The following is a 23,989-nucleotide window of genomic DNA, read 5'->3' on the forward strand; positions in this document are numbered from 1 at the left end:
ATACCTTTGGCTACTGTGTTAAATACGGTAAAACCAATTGCTTTGCCTTACGGTTGGGGTAAGAGTAGGGTAGAGTAAGGATTAATGCTGTTTTAGGGTTAATTATTGTGTAGGATGGAAATTAAAATTAGGGTGGTGTAAGCATTGTGTAAGAGGTTTTGGGTTAGTGTACGATCACATTACCTTATCTTCTAAACATCAGGCTTTTAACAATCAGGACTAATATATGAATCTATTTTGAGTTCTTTTTAATCAGCTCCATCCCCCCCAACATTTAGCCCTTTCTCACCTTTAAAAATAAATCATATATGATAGGTATGGGAGCTTCACTTGAAGAGAAACCCTTAAATTACAGTGAAACAAACCCCCAGCTCAAATTCAAGGTTTTGGTTCAGAAGGTGGACAATCTGACCTTTAGGGGCAATGATCTCTTTTGAAGGAGAAATAAACAAAATCCACCATTGGTTTAGGTTGCACACGGCACTAAGACCACACTTGACATTTTTGTTTTCAGAAGGTTTGTTTATAAAGCAATTAACATTTTAATGTCCCTTATTGTAATCACTAACAATTGAGAATATTGGTTTGGTTGTAGTCTGTCTATTCTAAACACTTTAGGCAATTGTGGTGTTTTTTAGAAACACAACCAACTTTAATGCGCAAGACTGTTACTGAGAGAAGTTTAAGGAGACCTGTCAAAGCTCCATAACCACCTTTGAGTAGACCTGGTGATTTTGCCAACGGGTTGTGCTGAAATCATTGCAATAATTGGACATGCCTAAATCATTCAGACGCTGGTGCCTACAGTAAGTACCCTGTACCTTCTGTAAACATCTCTTTTGTGGGGGGGGTTGTTTCTTTTATTTTTACTCCTTCAAACTCCTGCATAAAATAGAATTCAACATGGCTTCAACCTTTAATCTAAAACATTGGTGTTCAGTAGATAGAGCACTCTTTTGATTGAAGGGCTAAATACAACTCTAGTTGTTCACTTCCTGCTTCTAGAGACATTTGTATTTCAACATTTTCACAAGGTCATATGCTGTCATGTCAACTAGGGGTCCACTGACTGCATGCTGTAACTATGAGCGACTATTTCTGCCCAGGCACTTATAACAGTCAGAGGGGACCTGGTAATATCGTTTAATAGTCAGGTAAAGAGGGATCTCCCAGCCAACCCCCTTCAATAAAGGTTCATTAATAGTAGGGGCAGGCAATAACATTCTTGTAAGGGGAAAAAAAAAAGACAAAAAACACCTTACCATCAGAGGTCTTCTTAAACTTCTTCAGCCCCCCCCAAAAAGGCATAATAAACATCTAAGAAGTCCTGCCACAACTGAATATTGTAGGAGAAAATAATTGCTGGAAAACTAAAAAAGCAAACTAAAGGGGAACTGCCTTCCAGGGAAATATCACAGTCCGTGCGCTACAGAGGAACCAGCGCTATACATGTATGTGCAATAGCCAAAGTAGAGTCCAGGAGGTTTTAACAGAACAGCCACAAAACGACAACTCTATAATGGAGTCTCAATCTAGATAAAGACCTCATTACGGAAGCGAAACATTAGTTTGTAGTTCTGTTCTAAAAACTATTGATGTGTGCCTGGACTCTTAATGGGAAAAAAATAAAACTCAGTCAGTGCTTTGACAGTCAAGTGTCACTTAAAAATTCCCACGCAAGTCTCGAAATAAGTTTGACTTGCATATTTTGGGAAATCCCTTATAAGGGCTTTTCCTGTCATGCATTCTCAAACCTTGTGTCGCAACAGATTATTTATGTGGTGTTTATTTTTTGCAATCAGTTTTTTTCCTTCTGTTTTCAAGGTTGTGACAGGACTTTAAAGATTTGTATTTGTCCTTTTTAGAGGCTGAAGTAAAGATTTAAAAATAACAGACTATATACTGAGGTGTGCAAATGTTTTGCAACACCTGCTTCTACATGGAATTCAACATCTTTGAATAGAAATAAAAAAACAAAAACAAACCATAAATGATATACTAAGTTAAAGTCAATGTAATGTAGATTTCACACCTGAAAACAGATCATCATTATGTTTACTTTTTATTCTCCAATGACTTATGGTACAAAACAAACACACCATCTGTTGTAAGAAAGAAGATTAGATTCAGAATTTAATTGTATGAGAGGCTGTAACTTTACAGCCAATCGCCGTTTAGGGTTTCTGAACTCTAAGCTGCAATTTGCTATAAGGCTCTGTGAGCCAATATAAGGTACACAACATGTTAACTTGGTATACAATGTATTCATTTGGCACTTAAGATGCTGAGAAAGGATTTGTTGCGGAGTGTTAACCTATCATAACGTTGCTTAAGGAAGTACTTTCTCTCCGCCAGATTGCTTTATAAGTGGATTGTCAGCATTCTACTGTGTCCAGGATAACGCAGTGTTCTAAAGAAACTGGAACCGTTGCTCATCGTAAATGCAGTGGACGCCCGCCATATTCATCGGAAAGCGATAAAGTGCTTAAGAGGCTTTGACACTCAAATTGGATGCTGACATAGCCTGAGTTGGGAAGAGAATTGTCAGAGTACTTCTGTGACCTGTTCTGCTTTAACATAACGTCACGACAACATTGCTTTGAACTCAAAAGCCGTAAAGCAAGGAGGAAGTCTCTACTGTCAGAATGCCAGCGAGCAACTTGCCTATTGTGGCCTAAGCAACATCAAAATTGGTCAATGGCTGACTGGGGGAAAGTTCTACTTAGTGATTATTATTATTGGTATTTATATAGCGCCAACTTATTCTACAGAGATTACTTTTCCATTGCTGACTATTATGGTACCTCTGTATATTTTACAGGTATTAGTTTTAAAATCGCTAGACTTTTCTTACAGTGAGCAGCCACTGGGTGCTTGCAGTTTTTTGGACATGCCCCCACTCACAGAATTGTGGGTGATTGCAATGGGTGAGATTCTCAACCTATCTTGTACAACTAGCAGTCTTCTTGATCTGCACAGGCTTTTAAATATATATATTTTTTTTAATGACTAACAGGGTTCGTTATTAAAAAAGTGCTTCCGAAACACACTGATTGGAGGATGTTTTCTCAAGCAGCCGATTAGTTTATTGGGTTCAGCTGTTAAAATTCTGGCTGGCATTACATCCAGTTGAAATAAGAAAAAAATATCTGCTGAATCCAGTTGATCATTTTCACGATGACATAGAATTGAGGCCAATGTTAGGTGAAAATATCAGTGCGGGAACATCCATATCTTATTTCCATCTTAAATGTCCTTTTTTACATCTCTCTTTCAAGTTTAAGTGAGCGAACCTATGGCTGGCTGTGCTCTACCTCAAGGGATATTATAGTCATCAAAACAACTTTAGCTTATTAAAGCAGTTTTAGTGTAAAGATCGGGCGCAGCGAACCGCGGAATGTTTCCCCGGTGCTATGATAAGGTGCTGTGGTTCTTTAAGACCCCTGTAATGTCGGCAGGCTAGGAGGAAATTAAAGCCTGTTACTTCCAGCATCCTGCAGGGAGGCAATGCGGGAAGCCGCTGCGTGAGGATGAGGAGCACGAATAGCTCCAGATCCCTCACTCCCACCAGCAGCAGGACTCCAAGCCATGCTCCTGGACACATATGGTAAGCTGACAGTAGGGTGGCTGGATATTTAAAAATCACTTGTATGTGTGTGTATGAGTTTGAGTGAGTATGAGTGTATAAGTTTGTGCGTATATACAGTGGCGTAGCGTGGGTTGTCAGCACCCGGGGCAAGGCAAGTAATTTGCGCCCCCTAACCCGTGGATTTTAGCATAGTGCGTGGAGAGAGTGCCGTTTGTGCGTGGGGGGGGGGGGTTCTGTGTGCGTGGAGGGGTTCTGTGTGCGTGGAGGGGATCTGTGTGCGTGGAGGGGATCTGTGTGCGTGGAGGGGATCTGTGTGCGTGGAGGGGATCTGTGTGCGTGGAGGGGTTCTGTGTGCGTGGAGGGGATCTGTGTGCGTGGAGGGGTTCTGTGTGCGTGGACGGGTTCTGTGTGCGGAGGGGTTCTGTTTATGTGTGGAGGGGTTCTGTGTGCGTGAAGGGGTTCTGTGTGTGGGGGGGTTCTGTGTGTGTGAAGGGGTTGTGTGCGTGGAGGAATTCTGTGTGCGTGGGGGGGTGCTGTTTATGTGTGGAGGGGTTTTGTGTGCGAAGGGTTGTGTGTGTATGGAAGGGTGCTGTTTATGTGTGGAGGGGTTCTGTGTGCATGGAGGGGTTCTGTGTGCGTGAAGGGGTTCTGTGTGTGGGGGGGGTTCTGTGTGCGTAAAGGGGTTGTGTGCGTGGAGGAATTCTGTGTGCGTGGGGGGGGTTCTGTGTGCGTGGGGGGGTTCTGTGTGTGTGGAGGGGTGCTGTTTGTGCATGGAGGGGTTTTGTGTGCGTGGAGGGGTTCTGTGTGCGTGGAGGGGTTCTGTGTGCGTGGAGGGGTGCTGTTTATGTGTGGAGGGGTTCTGTGTGCGTGAAGGGGTTCTGTGTGTGGGGGGTTCTATGTGCGTGAAGGGGTTGTGTGCGTGGAGGAATTCTGTGTGCGTGGGGGAGTTCTGTGTGCGTGGGGGTTCTGTCTGGGGGGGTTGTGTGTGTGGGGGGTTCTGTGTGCGTGGAGGAATTCTGTGTGCATGGGGGGTTCTGTGTGCGTGGGGGAATTCTGTGTGCGTGGGGGGGTTCTGTGTGTGTGGGGGGGGATGTGTGTGTGTGTGGGGGGGTTCTGTTGGTGAGGGGGAGGAGTGTAGTGTGTGTATGGGGGGGTTAAAGCATTGATATATTTATATTAAAAAAACAAACTTTTGTATTACTCCCCTCCCCCCTTACCTTTGGTCAGGGCCCAGGGGAGAGGGGGAACAGCTTAAATTCAATCCTTGGTGGTCCAGTGGTGGCGCGTGCAGTTCAGCCTGCAGCTCCTCTGGCTGCAGACTGACTTCGTTCTCCTCCCGCGAGAATCGCAGGCAGGTCGGAGCGTTGCCATGGTAACGCACGGCAACGCTCCAACCTGCCTGCTCGCGGGAGGAGCGTTCTCGCTTCCTGCTTCCTGTTACACCGGCTAGGGGATCAGAAGCTCCCCTACCCGGTCTGCCTGCTCGGCCACGCTACATTCTGTGACCGGCAGGAGGGGAGCGCTTCCCCTCCTGCCAGTCACCCTGTAATTGCTGCCGGGGCTGGTGCACACTAGGCGGCCGCGCACCGGCCCCCTAGTGTGCCGGCCCACCGGGAAATTTCCCGGTGGGCCAGTCCGCGGCCCCCCCAGATGTTGCGCCCGGTGCGGCCGGCCCCGCTGCACGCTACGCCTCTGCGCGTATATATATATATATATATATATATATATATATATATAAAATCAGTGTGCTTCTGTGTCTGCACACACATCTGTGTGTGTGTTTTTAAGTCAGTGTGTATCTGTGTCATGGTGTGGGCATGTATCAGGGTGCAAGTGTGTGTGTCTATATGTGTGGGTGTATTTATATGCACCTGTGTGTCAATGTGCATGAATATCTGTGTAAGTATGTAGGTGCATACATCCATGCAGTCAAACACCAGCATAACATACAAGCAGACTCCTGCAATCTAACTCAAATATTACATACACACACCCTTGTTCACTCAAACAAAATACTTCACACAAATGTGCATCCGGATTTAAAAGTGAACATTACTTTCAGAAATCAAACATTACATACAAACACACCCCTGTATTAAAACACAATAACTATATACAAGCACCCCTTCAAACACCAACACTGTACATTACATTATAGCGCCAGTAAATGCTGCAGCGCTGTACAGAAATGCAACTAGAAATTTTGACTTAGGGTGCCTTGGAAAAATCCTGAAATATTAAGGGCGCCTTGAACCTAAAAAGTTTGTGAACCATTGGTATAGATCATGCCCCCGCAGTTTAACTGCTTAATTCCCTGCCATTTAGGAGTTAAATCACTTTTGTTTCTGATACAGACAGCTTTTGAGAAGTTCATATGGCTGAAAAAAAAACCGAGGGTGAATAAAAAAAATACTAAATATGAGCTCCAAAAAAGGTGGGTTGGGGGTCCCAGATATTTTAGAGATATATGAGACATGCGCGTTGGCTCATTTAATTATATCACTAAAAGAGAGCTCCGCAGAGGAAGCTTGGGCAAAAATAGAAGCCACAAGACTGGGATCTCCAGACTTATTAGCTATATTTTGGAGTCTACAAAAGAGAAATAATACAAACATAGGCCTAATTACGGATAATTTATTATGGCAGTGGAAAAACTGGAAAAAGAGACTTAAGATACTGGATAAAATTATCACGGATATACCCTTCAGCATTTTGACAGTCAATATAGAAGATTTAAATATAAAAAACTGGACGGCTAATGGCATTAATAATATAGATCAAATAATGCAACAGAATCAAATTATGTCCTTTGAGGACATTAGGCAGTTATTTTCCCTTCCCTATAGAGAGAAATTTACATATTTAAGGATAAAACATTTTCTACATAAACATAGGGCCATAGAGTCATCTGAAGGATTACATACATTCATGAATTTAATTAACTCTAAAAGTAATAAAAATTTAGTATCATATTGTGCTAAACTATATAAATTATATAAATTGAGCCCAACATTTCCAGCCCTTGTATCTTGGGAAAAAGACCTACAGGTTACTATTACAAGAAATGAGTGGATAAATGCAAATAATGCCGTAACTAAGGCTATTCATTGTTTAAATTCATCTGAAAGTCATTATAAGATCATTAATAGATGGCATTATGTCCCCACTAAACTGGCAAAAATGTACCCATCCTCTCAATATAAGTGTTGGAGATGTGGCTCATCTAGAGCAGACTATGTCCACATCTGGTGGTCATGCCCAAACCTAAGGCAATTATGGAACAAAGTATCAACATTTTGTCAAGAGGTGATAAAAGTAGATCTTGACTTTACCTGTAAGTCCTTTGTATTACATCTAGGCTGGCCTAGAATTTCAAGAAGCAAAAAAGATATAGTGATCCACATTCTAACGGAGACCAAAGCAACATTGGCGAGATATTGGAAATTATCTGATTCCCCCATTTGGGAAATGATAAAATTTCAGGTCCTGAACCATTGCAAAATGGAGATTGGAATCCTGAGACAAGACAATTATACTAATCCTAGAATAGAACAATGGGAGGAATGGGTAAAAAAGTTAAGCCCTACATAAGGAAAATAGTGGTATCCATTATTTGATTTTAGCACAGTATGAGTATTGGACACTACTGTTAAAAAACTACGTAGCGAACAATAAAAAAAAAAAAAAACATTCTTTTGAGAAGAATAAAAGATGATAAACTTTCTGTGACTTATGAATATAGATAGATCAGAATTTTTTTTAATAATTTTTCATCTTACAGAGCTAACATTGTTGATACGTCTTGGGGCTGTAATGTTGATATATTTTGTATCTCTATATAAAGCCGTTTTCTTGGCCATTAATAATGTACATTTTTTTTTAAAAGAAAAAAAAAAGAGAAAGTAGAAGAAAGGGAAAAAGTAAAGGGGAAAATATCAAGCCCTATAGTAAGGTATTATTTATCAGGATATATATAGATCTCGGCACAGTGTGACTTTATGTTCGTTTTGTTTTTATGCTTACATGGTTTATCATTTATCATAGACAGTAAATAGTTATTTAAGGTTCTCCCAAGTTGAAGTAAAGATACTAAATTTGGTATGTCGTCCAATTTATAATTAAGAGGATAATTAAGGGTAATAAACTAAAAGATTCAGTATCTTAGAGGGCTAGTGCTGTCGAAACGTATTTATTGCTTTATTGTTTTATTGTCTATTTTTATTTTTTTATTAAGTCCTGTATTGTCCTGTATTGTCTATTTTGAAAAAAAAAATAATAAAAAAAAAAAAATCACTTTTGTTTCTGCAGACCTAGCCACACTTTCCCTGGCTGTAACTGACACAACCTGCATGAAAACGTTTTTATTGTCAATCAGTTGTTAACTTGCTTTAGAAGTTTTCATCTACTGCTCTGTAAATTGAACTTTTATCCAACACAGGAGGCTCCTGTAGGGTCTAGGACAGTGTTTCCCAACCCAGTCCTCAAGGCACACCTACCAGTCCAGGATTTAAGGATTACCCAGTTTTGTCTAAGGTGTTTTTTCTTTTTTTTCTAAAAACACCTTAGACAAAACTGGGTAATCCTTAAATCCTGGACTGGTAGGTGTGCCTTGAGGACTGGGTTGGGAAAACACTGGTCTAGGAGACCATTAATAGAGCAGGAGATAGCTGAATGGGAACACACTTTTTTGGCCTTTGATTTGAAACAGATTTTGAATTCCAGAAAATTCTAACTGTTAAATAGCTCGGTTCTCTGGTGTTGGCAGTGGAGGCGGGGAACAGCACCATGTGAAATAGACATGTGCAATTCGTTTCGGTCCGAATATGTATTCGGACGAATTTCGGACAATTCGGGTACTTCCGAATGTCCGAATTGCCGAAATTACCGAAGTTCCGAAGTGTCAAAGTGCCGAAGTACAGTATTGCCTAAGTACTTACCCAGTGAAAGAAGAAGGTTACATTTTAAATAAAAAGTATACAAAAACATAGCCAGGATTCAGCTGTAAGCATTTGCAACACTTACAACAATCAAGTAACATACATTCATATATAATGTAAGTTACTTAGCCAGTCAATGTAATGACAGAAATGAATAAGTAGATAACTCCCTAATTCCCACGGTATTAGGGAGCTATCTACTAAAAGGCTGAAAGACCTAAATTGGTCTTTCAGCCAAATTTACTAATACTAAGTAGGTTAGTTAGTATTAGTAAATTATGCCCCTACTGGCTATCCCGCGAGTGGTGGCCCTAAATACTAATAAGGGGGGAGGACCTAAGGCTTTTATTTTTCTTTGCGCTCGCTTTTTTTTTTTTTTTTTATAATTGGGTCGGTTATTATGGTTTTTTATTTGGCCTTTTTGGGGGCTGAAAAAAGAAGATTTTAGAAGAAAGAAAACATCGAATGGTTTGGGGACCCCTAGTCACCTGGGGGACACACACATTTTTTAGGCCCCCCACCCGCCGCTGAGGGGTGGGGGCCAGGGGGGAAGACACTAGGTCCCCCCCTTATTACAATTTAGGGCCCCCACCCGCCGCTCAGGGGTGGGGGCCAGGGGGGAGGACATTAGGTCCCCCCCTTATTAGTATTTAGGGCCCCCACCCGCCGCTCAGGGGGGGCGGACATTAGGTCCCCCCCCCTTATTAGTATTTAGGGCCCCCACCCACCGCTCAGGGGTGGGGGCCAGGGGGGATGACATTAGGTCCCCCCCTTATTCTGATTTAGGGCCCCCACCCGCCGCTCAGGGGTGGGGGCCAGGGGGGAGGACAATAGGTTCCCCCCCCCCTCATCATTTTATGTTAGGGCCCCCACCGTTCAGGGGTGGGGGCGGGGGGGTATTTATTTTTTTTTTTTTAAACAGTGAGCAGTCACAGGGTGATCACTGTTTACTAGACATGCCCCTACTCGCGGTATAGCGAGTAGGGGCAAAATTTACTAATACCAAGTCATTTTTGCTTAGTATTAGTAAATTTGGCTGAAAGACCAATTTAGGTATTTCAGCCTTTTGGTAGATAACTCCCTAATACCGTGGGAATTAGGGAGTTATCTACCAAGCAGCTGCAAGAGAAGTCCCGAAATGCCGAATTTCCAAAGTGTCGAAGTTCCGAAGTCTTGAAGTGCCGAATTGCGAAAATCCCCAATTTCGGAATGCAGAACTGAACCGAAAATTTTCCCCATGCACATGCCTAATATGAAACACAGGTAAAAAACGGTTTGACTACTTACACTGGAGGGATGCCAGAGCACTTCTGGCACTATAATTAGAGAGAGCTTTTATGGTGCTTGGAGTTTTCCTTTCAAGAGAGGGAAGGTTGGTAGCCAGTTAGGCACTAAAGCTTTTGATCCTAGAGTCATGCCAATAACTATTAGGGGAGTGGAATTGAAAATTAAAGTATAATTTATGATGAATATGTATTCTGTTTTTGTCTCAAGCATGAGTTGATTAGATCTGTTAAACATTTTCATGGTAGGAAATACATGATAGCTGGTGTTCAATTTTTTCTAGCAAGGGAACTCTTAACAAGATAACATGTTCTTTAGACGCGTGCAAATCTGTTTCAGACAGATCTGAATCAAATGAATTATAATTCACATCAGTGGAGTAACTCTTTAAAGTATCAAAACACTATTAGACATGAAATTAACCGTAAGTTATCTTTTTAATACTTATTCTTACTAATAAAAAATGGATTTCTAACTAGTTAACATGCAAAAACCTTACAGAAGCACTAAACACATTGGATTGGAAAGAGAAGGGGGGGGGGGGGACAAGTAATTGGATGGAAATTCTAGATGAACCAATGTAGAGTTGCATTAGCTCCTTGCCGTTTCCTTATAAATATCTGTTCTCAATACAAGGAGTTCTCTGAGGAGTCCGCACTATTGAAGCATAAAAAATGTCAACCTTTAGCGGTTATTTATATTATGAGCCAATAAGCATTTGGGGATCCTGGTATTGTCAAAAAGTGATGAATAAAAACTTTGGTTTTCGTACAGGTAGCAAACAAGCGACTGGAGACACAAGGCTTATGTAGGCTAGAGCTGTGTGATCAGGCTGGATTCCATTTCTGCTGCAGCCTTTGGTGCAAATGGAAGGGCTTCAAGATCATACTCTGAAAAAAGACAAAAATATTCCAGCGAATTCGGGAAACAGGTGGTATTAAGTCAAGATATGTACAATTTGGTTTTAAAGTTTGAGGTACATTTAATATAATTATTATTTATATAGCACCAGCAAATTCCATAGCACTGTACAATGGGGTAGTTGTGAAACAAACTACTTTAACCATGAAAAAACAAAAACAAAAAAAAACCTTGAGGAATTGGCATTGTGCAGTCATGCAATAAACGTTCATGCACCTGTAGTTTGTTAGAATATCTTTTTAGGAGTATTGGAAGAGAGTTAAGTAGACAGTAGCAGGCTAACATCTCGGGGGCCTCCAGGCACATACTTCTCATGTGCAAGGCCACAATCTATATATATATATATATATATATATATCACACTTACATTTATTTATATAGCTAAGAGACAATGAAAGGCTAGCTCATTGTCAGAGATTGTTAGCTGCTCCCAAGTAAAAAGTCAAAATGTTTCTAAAATTGTCTGAATATTTACTATCGGGGGATTATAGTGGTTATGGTGCTTGAAGTGTTCCTTTAATACTCTTTTCATTGAGTTTGACCAGTTGAAAAACTGGTACAAAATTATGTCTGTAGACGCACAAACTACTGGCATTTCACCTTAAGATAAGCCAGGATGTTAACAGAAGAAAATGGAAATATATTCTAGTGCATCTGCCACAATTAAAGTGTCACGGTCACTGTCTGAAGATTTTGCATCGCCGCTAGTGATCCAAAGTAGTCCCTACTTTGTCTCAGTATATCTTTTGACGCTTTAATTTTTACCCTGTAAGTATGGTCAATAATACAAGTATTACCAGTTGCATCCAGTGAAACATACCTATCTCACCCTGCAATCTGTTTTGGGGGCTCTTGTGCTGTTCTTCGATATGTTTGGTCATCTGGTTCCGAGATTGTGTAGAAAAAGTACACTGCATACAGTTATAGCTGTCTCGGGTATGTTCCCACAAAATGCGGCTGTTTGTGGAGTGTCCTGAAAAAGAAACAAAATCTTAAGTAATGGCAGAATGGTTCAATAACTGAAATAATTCCCAATTAGCAAAAACTAGTGTTTATGACTGCTTGTCTATCTTACAGGAAGCATCCCAATATGAAATGTTCACATATAAAAAAAATTACCATGCAGAAAAGTGGTAGCGTTTCGCATTACTGACATCCATAATTTCTATTGAAATCTGCACTTTTCTTTTCTAACACAAAGATGTTTCAAACATATCGCTCATGGCAAGCTAAAGTGCTTTAGGTGTATGGAGTGTCCCTTTGTAAAAAAAAAAATATATATATATATATATATATATATATATATACTTAAAACCAAATACAGCTTTCTAAATATAAATCAGCAGTGAAAATAAATCTCTAGCTCTTTAAAAAAACAAAATTAAAATCATAAATGTGAACTCTGAGGGGTTTATATACAAAAGATAAGGCAGTTACAGAGTTTAGGCAAAAATATCCAGACTGAATGGGGGGGGGGGAAAATCCAATGTAGCTCTTCTATATTAAATATGTTGACATAACATTGGTCAGGTCACTACAAACTCCCAGTTAGCTAAATAAACCTGTGTTTTTCCACTCATTGTAAATCTGATCATTTTCAAGACCACATATCGAGTAGACTGTGCCATCTTCAACATATCAACGGAAAGGATTGCACTATGACAGGGGTAGTAGTCCAGGCTGTAGCTAAACCACACAAATATTTGACAGCAAAAACAGCAGTCAATCATGCAGGGGACGTAAAACGTTATTAACAGATTTGCTGATATATTTCAAACTTATCAATTTTTTTTCACATCAGAAAAAAAAACCTGTAGAAACGATTTTACGATTTTTTATTTTTATTTTTTCAAGAATTTGAAAGGAAGGTTTTGGTCAGTTTATTTCAGTCTTGATTCCAATAAAATAGATTAATCACAGCAGACGGTTCCACTAAATGCTTAACAAGTGCTCAGATTTGTATTTATGCTACAACGATTTAGATTGCTCCCCCCCTCCCCCAGTTTTATTACAGTGACAGGCTCCATCATTTCAGCAAGCTGACATTCTTTATGTATCGGTTGATCTTAAACAACACTATAGGGTTAGGAACACAAACATGCATTCCTCACCCTATAGTGTTAAAACTACAATCAAGACCCCTTGGCCCCCCTCTTGCCTCTTAAATATAGTAAAATCTTGCTTGTTTTCAAGTCTGCAGCTGCTGTCTCTGCCCCTGTCTGCCTGCTAACATCAGAAGTAGTGGTCTAAGCCAATCACAATGCTTCCCCCTAGGATTGGCTGAGACTGTCATGGAGGCAGATCAGGGGCAGAGTCAGCACAAGTCAAACACAGCCCTGCCCAATCAGCATCTCCTCAGAGATAAATTGAATCAATGCATCTCTGAAGAAAGATCAGAATCTCCATGCAGAGGGTGGATACACTGAATGGCAGTGCTGCACACTAGGCAGCACCTCTAGTGGCCGCCTGTGGAGGGGCCAGTGGAGGCATCACTAGGCTGTAATGTAAACACTGCATTTTCTCCAAAAAGACAGTGTTTACAGCAAAAAGGGAAGGATTCTACTCACCAGAACACAATAAGCTGTTCTAGTGACTATAGTGTCCCTTTAATGTTAAATGGAATACTCCAGCCGTAGATGGTGCAAAAGTAGGAGTTCTCTGCACAATGGCATTTACCAGTTTGCAAATTAGATGTGCAAAAATAAAGATACATTTCCAGTTCACTGCTGTAACACTATAAACATTTTGTTCATCTCATTCACACTTAAAAGGACCACTAATGTCAACCAGACCACTTCAGCTCAATGAAGTGGTCTGGGTGCCAGGTGCCCCAGGTTTTAACTCTGCAGCTGTAAACTTATAGTTTCAGAGAAACTGCTATGTTTACATTGCATGGATAATCAGCCTCTAGTGTCTGTCTTCTCTACAGCCGCTTCCGCAACGCTCAATGCAAAAATTGCATTGAGCACGCAGAACTTTCATAGGAAAGCATAGGCAGAGGCTCTGGCCGCGCGTGCGCATTCGGCTCCACTAGGGAGCTGCCAGAGGGGGGGAGGAGAGGTGCCCGGCGCTGGATTAAGGTACGTGGCTGAAGGGGTTGTAATCACTTCAGCCCAGCGGGAGGGGGGCCCTGTGGACTATATAGTGCAAGGAAAACAAGTTTGTTTTCCTGGCACTATAGTGGTCCTTTAAAGGGACACTATAGGCCCCTTGATCACTTCAGCTCATTGAAGTGGTCTGGGTGCAATGTCCCAGTCTCCTTAACTTTGCAATGGTAGTTACTGCAGTTTCTGAGAATTACCTCTCAGGGTTAACTCCACCTCTAGTGGCTGTCTACCAGACAGCCACCAGAGGGACTTCCAGGTGGTTAGGCGACCAAAAGTCACCTGACGCTGGACGTCCTCACGTTCTATACCCATAGAAAGCATTGAATTGGAGAGTGGCGCTTGCGCGTTAGATCTCATCCACCGGCGGGGGAGGAGCGTGGGTGGTGTCTGAACCAGTGCCAAGGGACATGGGTGCTGGATTCAGGTGACTGAAGGGGGTTTTAACCTCTTCAGCACCATGGGAGGGGGACACTGTAAGAACCTGTGGTGCAAGGAAAACAACTGTTTTACTTGCACTAGAGTATCCCTTTAAAAAGGAATACTGCAAAAATCATAATCATTAGAGTGCTCTTGCACCCCCATATTATAAGTAGTTTGTCTTAGAACAGATTGATGTCGTACCTGGGCTCTTCCAGGTGCTGCTCCCTACCTCAGCAGTGTGCAGGAGAGCTGCAAGCTTTTGCTAGGAGATTGTGTTAGCTCTCCTGAGCCAAGCCCTGCAGTGCTGTGTGAACTCGTTCCTCGCTTGGCTTAGAGCAGAGCTTTCGGCTGGTGCTGAAGCAAGGAAGACCCCAGGTAAGAAGTAAAATTGCATAGGTTAGCCGTCAAACTACATATGTAAGGGTTTAGTCCCTAAACAGCAAGTTTTAGTAATTTGCAAAACGTGCTAATCTCAAATCTGGTTTTACAGCTGGGATATATCCTCCTAAAATGGGTAATGCTGTTTTGAATTCAGTTTAGTGTATAAAACACTAGACTTGCACACTCTGCCAGGTTGGAATAACAGTTGATAATTATCTATCACATCTTTCCTATTTTTGGTGTATAGCAACAAAGGGCATATACAGCAATAAAAAGGGAGCTCATTAAATCTCAACAATCTCTTCCTGGAGTAAATTATGAGATGTTAATCTGCTATTTGTGTTGGTAGCATTTACTAGAATAATATGTAGCAGTGAAATATAATCCAAATAGCAAAAAAGGGACAACAAGGCCAAGTTGTTACTTTAGCAGAGATGGAGACATTTTTCACTTTTAATTTGGTACAAGTCAGAGTTCAGCATTAGAACTTTTCTATTCTCCCCCTCCCTCCCTAGGGCTATCTTTGAAGCATTTGCATAACTCTGGATCAGTCTTGTAACACATTAACAGTTTTTATTTTGACTCCATGACATAAAATGCAAATGGTTTTTAACGTTTGATAATTAAACACAATGTTGTGTTATTTGCACAATTAAGGCAGGCATATTATAAAATAATACAAATAAAAAAAAAATGTAGCATGCAACCCATTTTAAAACGGATTGTTGGCTTTTGCAGATGTGAAAGCTGCAATAATTAAAAAAAAAAAAAATTATATATATATATATATATATATATACACACACACACACTAAATAAAATGACAGTTCATTGTGTACCCAGTGAGTATTTCAGGAGTTGTCAACAGGAAAAAAAAACTAGAGAGTAAAAATACACACACACACTGAAATGACAAATCAGAATTTAGGCCCATGAGGGGGTTAGACTACTGTAAAGCATATGGACCATGTTATGCAATACATGCATTTTTTTTTATTCACAAAACCTATTAAAATTTTTACAATTTAATACCGGTGATTATTTTAAAGGGACACTATAGTCACCAGAACAACTACAGCTTATTGAATTTGTTCTGGTGAGTAGAATCATTACCTTTTTTCTGTAAACACTGTCTTTTCATTGAAAATGCAGTGTTTACATTACAGCCTAGTGATAACTTTACTGGCCACTCCTTAGATGGCTGTTAGAGATCCTTCCGGGTGATGGCTGCCTAAAATGCATCCAAACATTCAGTATCTCCTCCCTCTGCATGCAGGCACTGAACTTTCCTCAGAGATTCATTGATTCAATTCATCTCTATGCGGAGATGCAGATTGGTCAGGGCTGTGTTTGATTTGTGCTGGCTCTGCCCCTGATCTGCCTCCTTGTCAGTCTCAGCCAATCCTATGGGGAAGCATTGTGATTGGATCAGGCTACCACTTCTGATGAGGTCAGCAGGCAGTGGGCATGTCTACAGGAAACAGGGACAGGTCCTGCAGCTTCAGACTTAAATACAAGTAAGATTTTGCTATTTTTAGGGAGGCATGTAGGGACCAGGGAAACTAGATGGTGGTTTTAACCCTATAAGGTCGTGAATACATGTTTGTGTTCCTGACCCTATAGTGCTCCTTTAAGTTGTGTGAGTGCCTTTGATCTATAAGGGACAAAATGCATCTACAAATGTAAAATCACAGAAACCCCAGCATGTGTTCACATTTTTTTTTTTTTTTAAATCAGCATTGCTTTAGTTAGTACAGCCTCTTATCTTCCATAAGATCTTTTGTACAATTGCCGTTATAATAATGTAAAAAACTTGTGAAAAGACAGTCAAGAAATTAATTGTACAAAAAAAAAGTCTATATATACACATATTAAGTTATTTTTCTGCATCAGAAGTTAAGAGGAACTCCATGTTACAATCTTAATGTATGAGGATTTTTAGAAATTCATTAAAATAAATAGGAGAAAACACAACAGCCAGAGTTCTATATAATTTAGTTATATATCTCATTATGACTGATTACTGTGTTTGGTTGCCAGATTGCCCTTTTATGTGTAGCAGTTTTTCTATTGGCATTTTATGCATTACTGAAGAATTTCTGTTAACATAAAGGAATTTGTTCTCCATTTTGTTTTGTTTTTTAGACTGAAACTGAAGGTTGGACATTTAAACATTCAGAAATTGTGGGAGTGGAGATGTACGACACACATACATAACACTTTTCTAACCAGAATGCTGCACTGCAACACACACACACAATTTAATGGGACAAACAGTGAATGGAGCATTTTAATTAGCTGGATATCAGGTGGCATAAGAAGGGGCAGAACCCTCTGCCTGACCTTGATTCTTTTTCCAGATAGCGTTGGAGGCTGGCAGGACTTGGTTTCCCAGGAAGGGCCTAAGCCTCTGCGGAATGGAGCCCTGAGCGGTGTAGGCTGAAGGGTGGAGAAAGGGAAGATAGGAACCAGCAACAGATGCAGGAGATGGAAATCTGCCAGCAAGCAGGGAAGGGTCAAGAAGAGAAAAAGGGTTGGAAGATTGAGAGACCAAGGAGCTCATCGACTGGCGAATGACATCGGGTAAGGAAGAGGATGAAGGCGTTCTAGACGGTGTGGTAGGATCATCAGTTGGTGAAACAGGAACCACTTTCTTGAGGCACTGGATAACACTTTGGTGTGTCTGTGCTGGTTCCTCATGTCCTGTAGCCTTGGGGTCTGCTAAAGGAGGTGGGGGCTGGGCACTCAGTGCGACAGCATTTGAGTTACTGTCCACACAAACATGCAAATGCTTGAAAAGAGATCTGTGTGTACGGAAGTGCTGCATACAGTTTTCACACCTGATTAAAAACAAAGAAAAAAGAAATTTCAGACCAAAACACAAAATGACAATTCACAGTGATCATTACATTTAAAAGGAACACTAAAGGGTCAGGAGCACAAACATGTGTTCCTGAACCTTGTGTTAAAACTACCTTCTAGGCCCCCTGGCATCTTCTAAATATAGTTAAATCTTACTTTCAGCCGGCTGCTGCTGGCTCTGCCCCTGATCTGCCTGCTTGGCTGATATCAGACGTGATCCTCTGTCAATTACAATGCTTTCTCATAGGATTGGCTGAGACTCTAAAGGAGGCAGATATGGGGCAAAGCCAGCACAAGCCAAACACAGCCCCGGCCAATCAGCATCTGTGATAAAAATTAAATATCTCCAATACTTAGGTGAGAACAATAACAGTAAAATAGGGGCTGTGAAGAGACACAAAGGGGAGCGTGAAAAGTGTATAAGCGAAATATTGGGGGAAGTACAAGGGATTGGAGGCGAATAAAGAGGTTGGGGAAGGATATGAGAGTTGGGAAGTAGAGGCAAAATTAGGGAAGATAAGTGAAGATAAGTGAAGATTAAAATCTTCCAGCAGTTCTACACAAGTCAACCAGATAGAGACCACTTCCAAGATTCATTTACAATTGAAGAGGATAGTGCACCAGTGTGCTCCAGACAGGAAGGGCCAAATTCCCACAAAAGTACAATATAAGTATCCAGGCACACCTGATTATATCTTTTTTTAAAAAGGCAGTCTTTATTTGAAACACAGAAATGGAGACCTGTTTGGCTCCTACATGACTTGACAAAAACCATCAGGGCCTGAATACACACAAGCCTCAAGTCCAAGTCACGTTTAAAAGGAACACCATCAATTTTGTTAGAAATAACTTATTGCACTATTAAAACAATTTATCCCCATAGATCTCGCTCTACCCGGTACACTATAAATATAAATACATGGGCCACTTACTTAAAATAGCGGTTAGGCTTGTAATGGACCTTCAGATGGTTCATTAGCTCCTGCATACTCTCCACTGCCTCTCCACAGCCACTCACTGAGCATAGGAACAGCTTGTCTGAAATAAGAAAATATAAGGACAGGCCACATTTTAATCTTCAAAGCACTTAAAATTCCACACACTTAACAATACGGATTACGACACTACAGCAAGTGCAAAGGACAAGACTATTGCCAACAGCAATGGGTCTTGAAACAGACCTTCAATAGACTTTTACAAAAGCAAAGTGCTTGCTAAGCAGACAAAATAAGTAAGGACTTTGTAAAGTGCAAAATAGGCAGAGACTTTTTTGCAACGCTGCCCACATGTTCTCTGAATCAATTTGCACTAAACTCCAGGAAACAAATTTTAAATTCCTCTTTGGTTGGTACAAGACTCCATAATTTCCCTACTCAGTCTCTGCTCTGTTGGCAATGTGTAAGAATGTGCCAGTCTCAGTTCCACATCTGGTGGTCCTATCCAGGCACCCTTTTGATGTTTGTCTACAGAACACAATCACCACCATTTCTGCCCAATAGCATCTGCCTTCACAGTACCCCTAAGCCTCTCTTTCTCTCTATACAAAAAGATAATGCTCTGATATTTTTTAGCTAAAAAACACTGCCAAATCACTCTTTTCCCAATTTTGTAAGTCCTTAAATGTTACAACAGTTCAGCTTTGGCTAGGTACAGTAGAGGAGGAAATTGAGACTTAAAAAGCCATATGGTCTTTGATAACTTGAAAAAAAACAAAAAACAAAAAAAACAAGAATGTGGTACACTTGGCTGGAGAAACTAGACATTTCTTGTAAAGAGGACTCTACAGCAGGGGGGCCAAAAAAAGTAGATTGTGAGAGGTTGTAGAACTATAACTCCCATGATTTTTTTGAATGCATTCCTTTAGATTGAAAAAGCATCGTGGAAGCTGTAGTTTTAAAACATCAGGGGATCTACACCTTTTGAAAACATGTACTCTACAAACTTCATTTAGAACCTATTGTGGTGAGAGGGTATAGGACAGGGAGTGTTCGCACAGCTCTTCCATCAGACATGGTACCCCACTCCTATTTCTGACTGACACCAGATGCCATGGCTTTCATTTTGGTTCACATCCTATATCTTTCTCTTGCTGACCAGTCCTCTCCTCCATAAGTCCTGGTTAGCTCCAACTAGAGAGAACCAAGCAATGTACCACCCCGGCTAACATTGTGTTACTCTGACTAGAGTCCATGGTTTATTAGTGAACTATTTATGGATGATCTGTGTCTTGTTTAAAGAGTATATTATAATCATAGAACTGGGGTATCGGTTATATTTGTTTGAAGGCTCCAGTCCTTGTCCCATTAGACAAGGCCGAATCCTGGATTATTTTCTATGACCTTATCCTCTGTTAGATACATACTATGAGAGAAGAGTTTTATGAATACAAAGAAGGTATGGAGAAAAAACAAAAAATGCCCATCATTGAAGTTCACAGCTGAACAGGTAATGTAGACTATCGGAGGTTTCTAGTGGTGGAAGAGCCTTATGTTTTTGTTAAACGGTTTGAAAACAATTCTCATGGCTGCAGTGGTGGTGCCTAGAATACCCCCTTCAAATAACATATATTGAAAGAGAATTAAGTGTAAATTAAAATGAAAGGGTTTCATACCTTTCAGTGATTCCGTAGGCTTGTAATGTACAGACACATGTGTAATCAACTCCTGCATTTTAAGAAATGTACGGGTGCAACCATAACTAGAGCACTTGTATCCACGTTCTGCAGATGAGAAAAGTCAATTGTTATAGCAACAGAAGGAAAGAAAAGATACAATATTATAACAAAAAAAGGGGAGCATAAATAAATACATACTAGACGGATGAAGGCTGCGTTTTTTCCCCTTTTCTCTCGCTCTTTTAAACTCCACTCTAGAGGAATTTGCAGCAGATTGGACATCTTCAGGTTGTACTTCTGACACTGGACCCTCTTGTTGATCCTGAAAATAAAGAGTTACCAATTTCTCACAAAAATAACCTAGTCACAACTTGCAATTGATTGAAAAAAAAAAAACTATTTAAGATATATTATATTCCAGTTATTTAGCATGAGGCTGTATATTCATGCCATTTACTTTTTGGTAAATTAATTCCATTAATCCAAGTTCATTGAAAGAGACAACATGCAATTTTTCACAGCCCCAAAAAATATAATTCAGAAAAAACCTTAGAGCAAGTCATTTTTTTAATTTCACTGTAATTACAACGCAATCAAAAGATACTATAAGAAAGTAGGGTCTAACCTGTCTTGTGGTAAAAGCCTGGGGTTGACAAAAAGAGGAACTCCTCTGTCAACTTTCGTTCAATCCCAGCAGCTGTAACAAGTAACATCCTGGGAGATCCTCCATAGATCTCCGCTGTACAGCAATGACGGGGCTCCTGGCAGCTGAAGCGCCAGGAACCAAAGAGAACTATAGAGTTAAAATAGTGGCGGCCAGCCAGAGATAAGGGCCACTGCTCCCACAACACTTAAGACGGTTACTCCGTTTTTAACACATTAACAGAAGTGTTTTTTTCGCTGCAAGGTTCATGTCAAAGCAGTCTAAGTCCCTAAAACTAACTGAAATTTTCCCCCAGGTCTCATATCAACATACATTTTGGGGACAGTTACTTGATATTAGCGATTCTTGTGTAGAGGTATCCTTAACCCCTTAAGGACCAAACTTCTGGAATAAAAGGGAATCATGACATGTCACACATGTCATGTGTCCTTAAGGGGTTAAACCATTATCAAACATAGTTAGACATTTTTGTTTCCAAACACCTATGTCTCAAGATTTCAACTTTGTCAGGTCTGACATTCAATTTAGTGAATTAATTCTTATTTGTACACTTTACATTGAATAGATTTCACATTGACTTGGGTCTCACAGAAGTAAAATTGAGCTTAAAATTAGTAAAATTGGTACACTAAAAATCACATACAACACAGATATTTGAAATGCTCAGGTTCTATTTTAGTGTCTACACCAACCATACAGTGGAATTGAACATAATTGCCCTGTACATGAATTTACAGAATACTAAAATGGATTGTGTTGTAACCTCATAAAATAGATTGTCGTTCATACACATCTGAAATGAGAAAGGTCAGCAATACTAACTATTCAGCCTTTACGTCAAATAGAAACCACTATTCTAAACGTTTATATAGCGCCAACTTATTCCACAGCACTCTGCAATATTATAAAAATATTACAAGAACAAGCGGTTGATGCAGACTTTGATCAAATGAGCTTACAATCTAGGAGGCACTCACAAAAGTAAAGTAACAAAATGCACTGAGCATAAACAATGTATCTCAACACCTAAAAAGACAATAAATTAACAAGAGATACAGAAGAATAAAAAAAAATAAACAAGTTTGCTGTTAAACATACAATGCTACTTTTACAGAACAGAAGAATAATGACCATTGCCTATTCTGAAATATTAATTCAATAGCAGTGAGTGTTATTACTGTATGGCAGTGAAAGGGTTGGATCCTCCTTTATTATGAAGAGAAACCACAACCCCATAACAAAGCCAGTTATTACCTTTATAACCAGATCCCTTACACCGCCCACCCCACGGGTTAAATCCCCCAGCTGTGTTCCTAACACATACAATAAATAACCCACATTGACGGTCAGTATGGAGGAGCAGTGAGGGGGTGAAGGCGTCTCTATATATAAAGGCACAGTGACCATGTATTAATGTGAATGTAATGGAGGCATGGCAGACAGCTGGCTGAGTCCCTGTTATGTGAATGGCAGACAGCTGGCTGTGTGTATCCATGTTATATGGCCGTACAGCTTCCCACCTACCATTCCTATAGCTGGCAGTGCTCGCTGTGAGCTTTCTGTGTAATGCAGGCGGATCCCAAAGCTCCTTCACATAGCAGCCATTTTGAGAGAGCAGTTATCGCGAGACTTTATAATGAGGGTGGGGGGAATGAGACAGAGGGGGGCTGGACGTCACATGCCTCCATTATCTCCTCACACACAGAGCGGCCATTACCCTCCCAGTATTTCCTCTCACACACACACAGAGCGGCCATTACCCTCCCAATATCTCCACACACACACACAGAGCGGCCATTACCCTCCCAGTATCTCTTCTCACACACACACAGAGCGGCCATTACCCTCCCAGTATCTCCTCACACACACACACACAGAGCGGCCATTACCCTCCCAGTATCTCCTCACACACACACACACAGAGCGGCCATTACCCTCCCAGTATCTCCTCACACACACACACACACACACATACCCACAGATCGTCCATTACCCTCCCAGTATCTCCTCACTCACACACACACAGAGCGGCCATTACCCTCCCATTATCTCCTCTCACACACACAGAGCGGCCATTATCCTCCCAGTATCTGCTCACACGCACACAGAGCGGCCATTATCCTCCCAGTATCTCCTCACACACACACAGAGCGGCCATTATCCTCCCAGTATCTCCTCACACACACACAGAGCGGCCATTATCCTCCCAGTATCTCCTCACACGCACACAGAGCGACCATTACCCTCCAAGTATCTCCTCACACACACAGAGCGGCCATTACCCTCCCAGTATCTCCTCACACACACACAGAGCGGCCATTATCCTCCCAGTATCTCCTCACACACACACAGAGCGGCCATTATCCTCCCAGTATCTCCTCACACACACACAGAGCGGCCATTATCCTCCCAGTATCTCCTCACACGCACACAGAGCGACCATTACCCTCCCAGTATCTCCTCACACACAGAGCGGCCATTACCCTCCCAGTATCTCCTCACACACACACAGAGCGGCCATTACTCTCCCAGTATCTCCTCACACGCACACAGAGCGGCCATTACCCTCCAAGTATCTCCTCACACACACAGAGCGGCCATTACCCTCCAAGTATCTCCCCCCACACACACACAGAGAAGCCATTACCCTCCCAGTATCTCCACACACACACACACACACACACAGCGGCCATTACCCTCCCAGTATCTACACACACACACAGACAGACAGAGCGGCCATTACCCTCCCAGTATCTCCACACACACACAGACAGACAGAGCGGCCATTACCCTCCCAGTATCTCCACACACACACAGACAGACAGAGCGGCCATTACCCTCCCAGTATCTCCTCACACGCACACAGAGCGGCCATTACCCTCCAAGTATCTCCTCACACACACAGAGCGGCCATTACCCTCCCAGTATCTCCACACACAGACAGACAGAGCGGCCATTACCCTCCCAGTATCTCCACACAGACAGAGAAGCCATTACCCTCCCAGTATCCCCCCACACACACACAGAGACAGACAGAGCGGCCATTACCCTCCCAGTATCTACACACACACACAGAGCGGCCATTACCCTCCCAGTATCTCCACACAGACAGACAGAGCGGCCATTACCCTCCCAGTATCTCCACACACACACACAGAGCGGCCATTACTCTCCCAGTATCTCCTCACACACACACAGCGACCATTACCA

General features: G+C 41.4%; 1 protein-coding gene across 1 annotated transcript; it reads right to left on the bottom strand.

Moving 5' to 3' along the window:
* Nucleotides 1–10,228: 10,228 nt before the first annotated feature.
* Nucleotides 10,229–22,419, bottom strand: ZNF414 (zinc finger protein 414). The gene is made up of 7 exons (XM_063455866.1): nt 22,304–22,419; nt 20,314–20,437; nt 20,113–20,220; nt 18,434–18,539; nt 16,983–17,479; nt 11,552–11,704; nt 10,229–10,700 (listed from the first exon to the last, which is right to left on the bottom strand). Exons 1-7 carry the CDS (start codon nt 22,304–22,306, stop codon nt 10,624–10,626), a joined length of 1,068 nt encoding a protein of 355 aa, XP_063311936.1. The 5' UTR covers nt 22,307–22,419; the 3' UTR covers nt 10,229–10,623.
* Between the last annotated feature and the right edge of the window lie 1,570 nt (nt 22,420–23,989).

Source organism: Pelobates fuscus, chromosome 5 (assembly GCF_036172605.1).
Source record: "Pelobates fuscus isolate aPelFus1 chromosome 5, aPelFus1.pri, whole genome shotgun sequence".
Lineage (NCBI taxonomy): Eukaryota > Metazoa > Chordata > Amphibia > Anura > Pelobatidae > Pelobates > Pelobates fuscus.

Coding starts and splice junctions, on each gene's coding strand:
- ZNF414 (XM_063455866.1), bottom strand. Junction 18,540..20,112: donor GCCTACGGAATCACTGAAAG/GTATGAAACCCT, acceptor TTCTTATTTCAG/ACAAGCTGTTCCTATGCTCA. Junction 11,705..16,982: donor TATCTGGAAAAAGAATCAAG/GTCAGGCAGAGG, acceptor TTTCTTTTTCAG/GACACTCCACAAACAGCCGC.